The 12,884-nt window shown below is 43.2% G+C and overlaps 1 protein-coding gene across 12 annotated transcripts in view; it reads right to left on the bottom strand.

Annotated features, from left to right (window-relative positions):
* The window catches only part of ZSWIM8 (zinc finger SWIM-type containing 8), a 132,428-nt gene that overhangs the window by 43,719 nt on the left and 75,825 nt on the right, over nt 1-12,884 (bottom strand). For 11 of the 12 annotated variants that reach the window (XR_007775190.1, XM_050959909.1, XM_050959911.1 and 8 more), the window contains 5 exons: nt 10,122-10,294; nt 8,179-8,286; nt 3,143-3,224; nt 2,578-2,698; nt 1,942-2,143 (listed from right to left, as the gene is read on the bottom strand). Coding sequence is in view for 11 of the 12 variants with exons in the window: in XM_050959909.1 (XP_050815866.1) it covers nt 1,942-2,143; nt 2,578-2,698; nt 3,143-3,224; nt 8,179-8,286; nt 10,122-10,294 (686 nt within the window). In the remaining variant the exon portion in view is untranslated. Of the gene's footprint in view, nt 1-1,941; nt 2,144-2,403; nt 2,547-2,577; nt 2,699-3,142; nt 3,225-8,178; nt 8,287-10,121; nt 10,295-12,884 lie in introns of those variants that run through there. The other variant, XM_050959919.1, reaches the window with a different exon arrangement.

Raw genomic sequence — 12,884 nt, 5'->3', positions numbered from 1 at the left:
ACCTCACCCTGCCCCTTGCTCCCATGGCTCATGAAGCCTGGACAGTAGTAAGTAGTAGTTCAACTATAGGCTGAGCAAGTGCAGAATGGTGGTTCACTCTACTTCCCTGCAAGTCAACCGCCCTCCCCTCCCCTTCCCCCTTTGATCTCTGCTTGCAGAGGCAATAAAGTCAGTGTTGTTTCAAATTCATGCACTCTTTATTACTTCATCACACAAGTGGGGGGATAATTGCCAAGGTAGCCCAGGATGGGTAGGGAAGGAGGGAAGCAACGGATGGGGTTGTTGTATGGGCATCCCCTAGAATGGCATGCAGCTCATCATTTCTGTGGGATGTATGGGGCTCTGACCCAGAGCAGCCGTTTGCATCTGTGGTTCTTTAGTAGGCTTGCCTGATATTCTAGGCAGCACTGAATTTCCATTAGACAAAACTTAAAGAAGAGAATGACCTGAGGAGTCATTCCCATTTTTGTCCAGGCGCGCCCGTCTGCCTAAGCACCCCCGACCAACCTCACCGAGCGCAGCCAGGAACACCCATGACAGCAGCAGCTGGCACAGTATGACTGGTAACCATCATTGCGAACTTGCAAAGCAGCAGACGGTACAGTATGACTGGTAACAGTCTTTGCTAACTTGCAAAGGCAAGGAGGTGCTGCTGTGTAGCACTGGAGTACCGCATCTGTGTCAGCAACATCCATCCGTTGCTTTCACGGAGGGAGGGTCGATTGATGACATTTACCTATAACCACCTGCAACAAATTTTAGCCCCATTAGGCACTGAGAGCTCAACCCAGAATTCCAATGAGCAGTGGAGACTGCAGGAACTGTGGGATAGCTACCACAGTGCACTGCTTCAAAAGTCAACGCTTGCCATGGTTCTATGGACGCATACCGCTGAATTAACGTGCTTGATGCACGCACTTGACTTTATACAATCTGTTCCCAAAAATTGACTTCTGTAAAATCGGAGTAATTTCATAGTGTAGACATATCCAAAGAAGGGACCCATAGAAACATAGGGCTGGATGGAACCCCACACAAGAATGAAAACAAGAGCAGAATGACTGGAGATAGGGAAAAGAGCTATAAAAATATACTCTGCAGTACAATAGTGGCAAAACCAGCACACTGGTAGTGACTACAGTTATCACCACCTGGCTGCAGTTTAGTGACCTATGTGAAATGAATTTTGTGGCTCAGTCTGGCTGCGAAAGAACAGATGCCTTGATAATATCCACTCTCACAAATGGTTCTCTTCTTAGCTGCATCATCAGAAAGAGCAAGGACTGAATGGGCATGGAGAGAGAAACTTCTGATTTTCCTACTCCAACTAAGGTAGAGGCATATGATAGGGTAAGGGGGAGAGAAGCATGCACTGAAGAAACCCATGGCTACACCTGCATTGTGCAGTGACAACCTGTGTCTAGGATTGTCAGAATGAACCTTTTCCCTACCACTAAATTCACACAAAATTGTTGTTATTATTACTATTGTTAACAGATTTAAAGTAAAGGCTCAAAGCTTCCAAAAGCTATTTTCTACTAAATGACTGAAGAGTCTGAAATTGTGCCATCCAACATAACCCTTAAAGTCAATGCAAAAGTAATGGTCATAGCAGATGGACTTTGTTTTGGAAAATTCAACAGAGTAAACTGCACTGATAGGACAGAGGCACGGGCAAAACATGACAAAAAGGATTTAATACAAATACACATATGACATCATCATGGGATGCAGTGGAGTTGTGAGCATCACCAATCCAGCACCCAAAGTCAGACCACAGAAGCTCACTGAAGAGCAGTTCACTTTGGAGGGAATGTGCCTCTCCCATAATGCACATAAAGACTAAATTTTTCCAAGCCATGAATTCTAACAGCATGAACAGTCATTACCATTGACTGGTTCCCCAGTAACCGATCTGCTTCCCCAGGAGGGACTGAATACCTGCTCATAGGTCAGACACTGGTCAGTCAGGATCTCCAGCAGAGGGGCTGCATTGCTGTCTCTTCTCTTGAACATCTCCCGAACAATAGAGAGCAGGTTCCAGATCCCCTCAGGCTCTCTCCCTCTCAGGGGACGCAGGAGACATGCCCACTCGGCAGCGGCTGGTGGCTCCGTGGAGGAGAGGTACATAGAGTTCACATCACTGAGAGAGTGAAAGGGGAGGGAGAACAGGAATGAAGACAAGACAAAGCACAGCAACACAAAAATAGATTCTGGGCCATCAAATATTTGCATCTTGAGAAGGGCTTTGACAAATGTGTATCACTTAAGAGTAAGCATAACAGGAGTCAGACAGGAACAAGCAAGTTATATATATACATTGTGAAAAGACTAAAGTACTAGAGAGGGTTTTTATCTACTGAGACTCAACATTGCAACAGACATGCAGACAGAGAACATTACCTGGGAGAGTGACCCCACAATTAAGCATCCTTAGTTTCATGGCACGATGCTCACTTATACACCATACAGTCCATGTGGAAGCAAAGGAGAGCACTCCCATGGACTCTGAGTCCATGTTCCGCAACCCTTTGTAGGCAGGGATACAGTCCTTACTCTGAAGATGACGCAGTTTACCTGAAGACAACAGGAGAGGGCCCACAGAATTTGTGAAGGGTTTTCTTTATGTTGTCACTTAAAGTAGATTCATCCAGGTACCAGGTGCTTTGGTCTGAGGCTGAGGGACCAGCAGTGGGATCTTGAGAAAGAACATACACAGTTTGCAGGTGTCGGAGAGATGCAGTCTACACCCCATAACCCAAGAGATTGCAGGCCGCACATAAGCAATGCACTTTAACTTCATCCCATCCAGAAAGCAACAGTCTCAGCACTGTTCACGGGGCCTGGAAACATATTGCAGACATTGCACAATGGGTTAATGGAAAATATCTTCCATTAAAAACAGCTAAGCTGTGCAGTATCTAACGATTCCACACCATGCCTTCTCATCAGTCTGCAGCACCAGCAGTTCCCTCCAGCAACTCTGTTTACACATATACTTATCCCTTTTCCTTGTCTTCCCACAGCAATCTCAGGAGCAGTGTCCCAATAATTCAGTAACATCACCCAAGGGAGAAATATCTGCTCCCATCCTTGAGGCAGATAACAGAGAATCAAATCAGATAAAAACTATCCAAATTACCTGGGGCTCCACACACTGTGTTGATGGCAGTGGATTGAGACGATAACAGCTCATCCAGTAGGCGCTGAGCAGTAGGAAGAATCTAAAACACAAAGGAAACATGTTGAATGTGACTTGAAAGTAAATCTGCATATCATGTCTTGTCATAACAGACCAAGAAGCTACTCTGATTTTCATTATTGTTACTGAGGAACTGTCAGCTTGTCAGAGCAGTTTAAAAACACTTCAATCCAGGTTACCCTTTAAGGCTCCTTTCCTTGTTTTCAACCCAGAGGTTCCTGCATGCTGGACACGTGTAATATTCCTTTTAAAGAAAAGGAGGTTCCTGCACGCTGGACACATGTAATATTCCTTTTAAAAAAAAGGAGAGTGGAGGAAATGCCATGTGCTATTGCTGACACCATAGTATAACCCTAGCCATTCCACTTTTTCACCTTTCTTCTTTTTAATGTAAACCTTTATGCAAAGTTTGCATCCTAACAGGTATAACAAAGTAACACAAAAAGGAGTGGCCGATCAAACCTTCTTGGGGAGAGTGGGAGACAGCAGAAAAATTCCAAGCTTCTCTTTTGAGCGGCTGCAGTTGAGAGGTCATTACCACCATTTTCTTGTATCCACTATATAAGTTTCCATTTCTTATTCCCAACTCGTTCCCTAAGAAGCTGAATAGCACGGTCTCTAGGTGATTTGGAGATTTAAATCCTAGGTTTAGTCTGGGCTTCCTAGGAGCCACAATGCAGGGAGGAAGGCTGGAATTCCTAATTTTCAAACTAGTACAGGGCTGTAGTCTTGGATCCATTTGTTACCAGGATTCATGCTCACAATAAGCACAATGGATAATGAAGATAGTTCAGATTTAAGAGTGGATACCACAGAGGGTCAAAGACAGGCCTCCTCTCTCAACCCACCCCCACTTTGCACAGCAAAATGCTGGGGTAAAGGTGATCGTGTACCTGAGATTAAAGCATAAAATACTCACTGCACACCCTCCTACATAGTCAGAAATTTGTGAATGATATGGGCCAATCTTCACTTATGAAAAGACTGAGGGAAAACAATATCAACAACTGTTCAGTGGGGACATTTCATGTCTATGAGGCACCTGGAGAAACAGGCTAGGCATTAGGCGGCTCTTGCAGCTTTCCCATTACTATATTTTGCAAGATGTAGAGAGGTGAGAAATCCAAGAGGTAAGAGATCACTTGCTAAGACAACCTCACATATTGAAGGCTGCAGCACTGAGGAACAGCAGCAGGAAGGGAATATTCACTACATGCAACAAGTGCCTGAGGGAGCAATACCTCAGCAAAACAAAATTGTGTGCTTAATTGAAATAGGGAGACTGTGTTCCCCAGTGCAGGTAACCATCAGAAGGAGAACTGGGTAACAAATTCCAAATGCTCGACATCAGGACTTTCTCTTTTCACAGCATAGACATCATCTTCAGAGAGATTATCTCAAGAACTCCACCTGTTACATTCATGCTCCAGAGGACCACTTCTCTTCCACATTTGTGAGTAAATAGCATCCCTGTGGCAATATTTCATCAGCTGGAAATAAGGAGAAAAAGCCACCTCATGTGACACTCCAGCTCTCCGTTGACCATCAGTGGTTCACAGAACCGATGTTTTATATCGTATACACAAAGTCTTCACAAGCAGCCACATCAAGACACCTTAATCCCCAACACTCTGGGGACTATGGGATGAATTTGGGGCATTCCCTCCCTTATCGAAGGCCCTTTGCGAAGTGAAAATGATCCAAGATTACATTAAACAGATTAAGACAGATTTTCCAATAAAGCCTAAAACTTTCCTGTTGGACAACATCCCATCAGATCATCTGGTAAAAAGGCAATAATTTAAACATCCAGCTGTTCTTGGGGTCACAGCAGGCATGCACTATTGGAGGAGACGATACACCTTCCATTATACCAACCAGACAGCTCATTCATTGCTAAGGAACAACTGACAGCAGCACTACTCGTGTTTCCAGATGCCTTTTTCTAATCACTGCCCAAATACTTAAATCCACAAAATCAAGAGGGGGGCGAGAAAGGCTGGTTCTCTTACATACTCCAGCAGGAAGAAATGTTACTGCTTCTGGTTCACAGTCGATCTACAGCAAATGGACAGTACCTGTATGTTATTGTCTTTACATTGATGTGATTGCTCTAGTTTTTGCTCCTAAGCAGTGTCAATGTTTTTTTCCCCCACTTTGAACTTTAGGGTACAAAAAGTGGGGACCTGCATGAACACTTCTAAACTTAATTACTAGCTTAAACCTGGTATGCTGCCACCAGCCAGAATTTAGTGTCTGGCACACTTTCTGTTCCCCCAAAAACCTTCCCTGGGGAACCCAGACCCAAACCCCTTGGGTCATAAAACAAGGAGAAATTAACCATCCCCTCCTTTTCCCCCCAGACTTTTCCCCTCCCTTGGTTGCCTTGAGAGGCTTCACACCGAGCCAAACTCCTTGGATCTTAAAACAAAGAGGAATTAACCATCCCCCCTCCTTTTCCCCCACCAATCCCTTGGTGAGTTCCGACCCAATTCCTTGGATCTTAAAACAAGGAAAAATCAATCAGGTTCATAAAAAGCAAAAACTTTCAATTAAAGAAAGAAAAGGTAAAAATTATCTCTGTAAAATCAGGATGGAAAATGCTTTACAGGGTACTCAGATTTCATATAGACCAGAGAGACGACCCCCCGCCCCCAGCCTCAGATTCAAAGTTGCAGCAAACAGAGGTAAAAATCCTTCCAGCAAAAAGACACATTTACATGTTGAGAAAACAAACATAAGACTAATCCGCATTGCTTGGCTACTGCTTACAATTTTGAAACATGAAAGACTGATTCAGAAAGATTTGGAGAACCTGGAATGATGTCCCGTCCCTCTCAGTCCCGAGAGAGAACAATAAACCAAAGAAAAAGCACAAACAAAGACTTCGACTCCACCAAGATTTGAAAGTATCTTGTCCCCCTATTGGTCCTCTGGTCAGGTGTCAGCCAGGTTTACTGAGCTTCTTAACCCTTTACAGGTAAAAGAGACATTAACCCTTAACCATCTGTTTATGACAAGCAGTTTAATACTTTTAGTGGTTGGAGTCTTACTTACATTGTTCTTATTAAAGTTCCATGAGTTACTAAAGGTGCTTTGTGCACATTTTAAGTGTCCTTACCCGTAGTGGAAATAAGCTGTGCACCCACTGTGCACTGAATAAACATACTTTCAACAACAGAGGAAGCAGGGGGATTGAGAGGCTTAGACCAATGTTCCTCAACTTTTCCAGGTTAGCAACCCTTACTCTCAGTTCAAACTTTTCAAGATCTCCTTACATTTACTATAAAGGCAAGAATAAAAAAAAAAATATCACCAACAACAAGCCTAGTAATTTGTGTGCGTTTCAAGAGGCAGACAGACAACACTTGGCCTTGAAGGGTAAGGCTCTGTGCAGGAGTGAGATCTGTAGTAAGTAAAGGCCCTGATAAAGGCTCAGTATGAGGCCTGAACTAAAGTAATGGTCAAGGCTTTGCTAATAAAAAGCAAAGTTAACCTGTGAGCCAAAGGCAGGCCCTGCTCACAGAAGCTGGCAAGCAAAGGGCTGATACTGCATAAACATATATCCACTTAGTATTGAAGTATAAACACGGTACCAGAACACCCTATACTGGAACATTCCACAGATAACAAGGAACAGGTCGACCCATCCCAATGTCAGAGGCAAAAGGGTAATATGATGGATAGAGTTGTTTTGTTTGAACCAACATGTACAAGGTGAGAGGTGGCACCTGACTATGTAGAGGGGTTGTACCTGGCTACGTAGAAGGGTTGCACCTCAATACGTCAGGAGTGATGTGTAACTTGTTTTTACCTGTGTATAAGAATGCATCCCTGGGGCGGTGTCTGGGTCCGGCTGAGAGGGCAGTGGAAAGTCCTGCCACTGGCTGAGCCAAGTCCATTGCCAAGAGGCACTTTCTCGTAGTATGCCCGGTAGACTAAGTAATCTATGGGGAACTGCCATTGTGCCCATACGGCAATAAACCTGGCCAACGTGCCTTCGTACCTTACTAGACTCTGTAGTCATTGGGGGTTCTCTTCGGGTCTGCTGTGTCAGCTATCTGCGCAGAGCTGGGACAGCACACAGAGGGAACACACGCACGCAGCCGAGTGATACCAACATTGAAGAGAGCAGAGCAAATACACTGGTAGCATCTGACAACAAGATTTTCTTTGCCAGCTGTACTAAAATTTTCAACCCTTATCAGCTCCTGACCCACTGGTTAAGAAATACGTAAAAACCTTACATCTCATCCTCGATGGTTTGAATGCAGCCCAGACTGGTAGAGACTAAAAGTTATTACGATCCAATGACTGTTCAGTGCGAAAGTACTCACGGAAAGCATCACAAAGCGAATCATAGCTGTCCTCTGCTTTGCAAGCCTCAGCAGAGATGGCAAGATTGAACAGCTCAGAATCAGAAACTGAACTATCCTTTCACCCTTACAGGTGAGGTGGCCTCTTTAGATTAGGGCTGAAAGACTGGTGAGGCAGGGTGGGGAATCCTTCACTTTCACTGGCTATGCTGTATATGTTCTGTAGACAGTTCTCAGGGCTGTCAAATCAGGCAGCTTTCATCAGCACTAAATTGATACACAAAGAGGCAACAAACACTGAATTGTACTTTGAACACTATGTCCCTCCCCTTTGTTAATTTCTTTTGTTTTGGCAGATGTATGATCTTCATAACCAAGAGCTATGCACTCGTTTATGCCCATGTGATATCCAATTTCCTGAGATAACTAAGCATCACTCTCCTCTCCCCTTTTAGGACACAATTCTAATCCTTTACCGGACAACAAATAAGTATTAAACCCTGTGGCAAAAAACAAAAGAAAGCCTTCCCAGTTATTAGAAAGTGATCAGATACAGTAATTGGCTATTTGGGAAGGAAAACATTACAGGCAGAGATCAAAGCAATCCAGGAGGATCTCAGTTTAACAGGGTTCCATCGGTATAGGATTGTCTCCACTTACCTGTTGTGGGAGTTCACTGATCAGGTACTGAGCAAATTTCTGTAGCTGATCTCTTTGCAGCCGAGACAAGGACTCTGAAACAGGTGCTCGCAAGCATACTGCAGATGCCTGGAGAAAGAGGAGAGGAGATGTACTACTATCAACAAGGTCAGACAAAACTAAGCCCTGTCCACCAGATGATTGAATCAGTGCTAGTAACAGCCATGTTTAAGCACAGGTGTTTCTAGTAGGGTCCTAGCACAGGTTCCTGGCTCTATGTGGATATGGATTTTTCTTGTAATCATGTCAGACAATGCTGTAGCCTAAACTCAAACCATCTATGGCTTGGTTTTATAGAATCTGTTTTTAGGAAAATGGATCCTTGTCATGGAAATGCTGCGAACAGCTGTGCATAAGCTCTGTTGTAGTTAGCAGCTGCACAAACACTGGCAGAGAGTTCACAAACAAACCTCTAAAACAGGCCATTACTTTTCAGCTTTTGGCAAAGGAAACAGCTCTGTGGATCATCACTCATTCCACTTACACTGTTAGATGCTTACTCATTCTAATTCTAAATTCAATTTTTCTTCATTACAGGCTTTTAAAAAATATACTAGAGACAGCAAAAGCCAATTCCACAAATTTTTTCACTGTGAAGAACAAGATCTCCTAGCAGAAGCTACCTAAATGTAAACTGGAATAAAGTGAGAGCATTTCAATGAGTAAGACAGCATTGATAATTGGTTTAGTTCTGTATCTGAGTATGTCTGCATATAGCAATACCCTTTACATGAAGCTTCCTTTCTGCACTCAGTGTATGCAAACACCACAATGCTCTCAATAATGAGCAAAACCTTTCTGGTGGGAGAGATGCTGGTTTGCTTTTGTCACACAGGGGGCTCCAAACCTTCTTCTGCCTAATGCTGTGAATCAGGAAAGCTGCTGCCTACTCTCAGCCTCTCACATGAACTTTTCAACAGAGAAACCATTTCAGAGCAGAAATTGGGTTTAATACACTTGGCTGCCACCTGGAGACTAAAGGCAGCAAGTATCAGTTTAAGCTCATGATGATTATCCATTGTGAAATACCAGTGATAAATTATTAGTGAATTTCAACAGGTAATTAGTATCTATTTATGTATCTAGAGGGCCTGGGATTGATTAAAAACCACTATGGACCATAACTGCTCCATGGCAATGCAGAATCTTCTTTTCCTTTCCACAATCCACACTCAAATCCCTCCTTAAAATGTTTTTCTGCAAAGCTTCTCAAAAACAATCCACTAAGCAGATAAATCTGCAACAAAAGACTAGACCCTCCACATGTATATTTTGTGTCTTAACATTATATTCTGCCCATTTTCAACTGGAGCACCTTGGGGCAAGGAGTGCCACTTCATTATGTTTGTACATTGCCATGCACATGGCTGGCACTAATGAAAAAATCAAGACTCACAGTTTGGGTGTCAGACTGGCAGGTGGCAGACACCCTACCCACAGCACAGCATGTTAAATGAGTGAGTGCATACGAAGACCAAGATTGACTGAAATACAACTCAGGATGATTGAACAGCACAACAGCTTTCAAATCCCAAGAAATCCCATGCTTGCAAAGACTTCCAGCACAAGATTTACTCCACTGCTGACCCTTTGCAGATTGAAGGAAGAAACATTAGGGAAACATTAAACAGGGCAGAGTGAGACATCTTATCTAATCACAGTGGGATGCACAATATCAACTTTAGATTCAAACTGTGAATGCATCGGGCCTGCATTACCATACAAAGACTCCAGTCTCAAAAGCTGCATGACTCACAACTGTCATGTCCTTAGATAAGGAACAGTCAAGAATAACTTCACTGGAGAGAACCAAGCAGGGGTCACGTTATGGAGCTTCCATCCAAAACCCCTAGTCATTACAGGAGGATACATAGAGAATGACAGAATTGTATTTAAAGGCCTACGTTGTGTATCCGGAAGAGACAGAGGGCCACGACATGGGCACACCACTTGGCCCCAGCTCCACAGGTACAGCTGCATGAGGTGATCCTGCATCGATCAAACATCACTGCCACGTTGTATGCACCTTTTGGTGGCACCATCTGCGGAGGTACCACGGTGGCACTCAGGTGGAAACCTGTGAGAGAATAGGCCAAAGTTACTATCCCCTGCGCATCAGTGTGTGACACTGTGCACAATGCAAAGGAACACTTGTGCGTGTGCATTTTAACATTGTACTTTAATGTTAAACAGTAAAGTTCTTCTGATTATTAGAACAGCAATCACACTGGGACAGCAACTTGTTAAGTTTCCAGCACTGGGCTCTTCCCATTTGGCTGTCAGATGTATATCACATTTTAGAAGCAAGTCATCTACACCTTGCAAGAGATTCAGAAATACCAGTTTTAATCTAAAATATTAATCTATAGTCAAGGAAAGCCAGGCAAGCTTGTATGAAAAATTGTGGAACTTTTATTAGCAGAGATGTTCAAGCCTGGACTAGGCACCTGCATTAGGCATGCTATAGGATGACTTAATTCAGCCTGCTATATTGAAGATGAATCAGCTAGAGGAACCCTCAGATGCTACTGCCAAACCAATGATTCTAAGAAAAAACTTCTAACCAGATCAAAGTTCAGAATGATGAAATGAGTAAAATGGGGCAGCTCTGTGTTATGCATGAGTACCTGCTAGCAGGGCCGGCTCTAGCCATTTTGCCGCCCCAAGCACAGCGGCACGCCGCAGGGGGCGCTCTGCCGCTCGCCAGTCCCGCGGCTCCGGTGGACCTCCTGCAGGCGTCCCTGCAGAGGGTCCACTGGTCCCGCGGCTCCAGTGTACCCTCCGCAGGCACGCCTGCGGGACGTCCACCGCAGCTGCAGGACCAACGGACCCTCCGCAGGCATGCCTGCGGGAGGTCCACCGCAGCTGCAGGACCAATGGACCCTCCGCAGGCATGCCTGCGGGAGGTCCACTGGAGCCGCCTGCCACCCTCTCGGCAATCGGCAGAGCACCCTCCGTGGCATGCCGCCCCAAGCACGCACTTGGAGCGCTGTGGCCTGGAGCCAGCCCTGCCTGCTAGCACTTATTCCACTACAGAAACCACCAAACAAGCCAGGAATTATTGCTCCAGAAGGAGTAAAAGTAAGTCCATGCTTCCTTGTGATTTTGTAGATATTCTATTTTTATAACTTGTATTCTCTGGCACTAAAGCATCTTCTTGTATGAAACTAAAATAAATGGTAAAGAGAAATTCCAGTGACCCTTTCAAAAATAAATCAATCTAATTATTCCATGAGAAACATAGAAGGAATTCAATTACATATTTACTAGGGATGTCAAACAATTAAAAAAATTAATTGCAATTAATCGTGCGATTAATCATATTGTTAAACAATAGAATATCATTTATTTAAATATTTTGGATGTTTTCTACATTTTCAAATATATTGATTTCAATTATAACACAGAATACAAAGTGTACAGTGTTCACTTTATATTTATTTTTTATTACAAATATTTGCACCATAAAAAACAAAAGAAACAGTATTTTTCAATTCACCTAATACAAGTACTGTAGTGTAATCTCTATCATGAAAGTTGAACTTACAAATGTATAATTAGATAAAAAAACTGCATTCACAGATAAAACAATGTAAAACTTTAGAGCCTACAAGTCCACTTGATCCTATTTCTTGTTCAGCCAATTGCTCAAACAAGTTTGCTTACATTTGCAGGAGATAATGCTGCCCGCTTCTTGTTCTGAATGTCACCTGAAAGTGAGAACAGGTGTTCACATAGCACTGTTGCAAGATATTTACATGTCAGATGCGCTAAAGATTCATATGTCCCTTCATGCTTCAACCTCCGTTCCAGAGGACATGTGCCCATGCTGATGATGGGTTCTGCTCAATTACAATCCAAAGCAGTGCGGACTGATGCACGTTCATTTTCATCATCTGAGTCTGATGCCACCAGCAGAAAGTTGATTTTCTTTTTTGGTGGTTTGGGTTCTGTAGTTTCCGCATTGGAGTGTTGCTCTTTTAAGACTTCTGATAGCATGCACCACACTCATCCCTCTCAGATTTTGGAAGGTACTTCAGATTCATAAACCTTGGGTTGAGTGCTCTAGGTATCTTTAGAAATCTCACTTTGGTACCTTCTTTGAGTTTTGTGAAATCTGCAGTGAAAGTGTTCTTAAAAGGAACAACATGTGCCGAGTCATTATCCGAGACTGTCATAACATGAAATATATGGCAGAATGTGGGTAAAACAGAGCCGGAGACATACAATTCTCCCCTCCAAGTAGTTCAGTCACAAATTTAATGAACGCATTTTTTTTTTAAACGAACATCATCAGCATGGAAGCATGTCCTCTGGAATGGTGGTTGACGCATGAAGGAATGTACGAATGTTTAGCATATCTGGCACATAAATACCTTGAAATCCTAGCTATAAAAATCCTACGCAAACGCCTGTTCTCACTTTATGGTGATATTGTAAATAAAAAGTAGGCAGCAGTATCTCCCGTAAATGTAAACAAACTGTTTTTTCTTAGCAATTGGCTGAACAAGAAGTAGGAGTGAGTGGACTTGTAGGCTCTAAAGTTTTACAAAGTTTTGTTTGAGTGCAGTTATGTAACAAAAAAAAAATCTAGGTTTGTAAATTGCACTTTCACAACAAAGATTGCACTACAGTACTTGTATGAGGTGAACTGAAAAATACTATTT

The sequence above is a fragment of the Gopherus flavomarginatus genome, chromosome 6, assembly GCF_025201925.1.
Source record: "Gopherus flavomarginatus isolate rGopFla2 chromosome 6, rGopFla2.mat.asm, whole genome shotgun sequence".
Lineage (NCBI taxonomy): Eukaryota > Metazoa > Chordata > Testudines > Testudinidae > Gopherus > Gopherus flavomarginatus.
The sequence above is the reverse complement of the archived record's forward strand: the minus strand, read 5'-3'. Positions and strand labels throughout refer to the sequence as shown.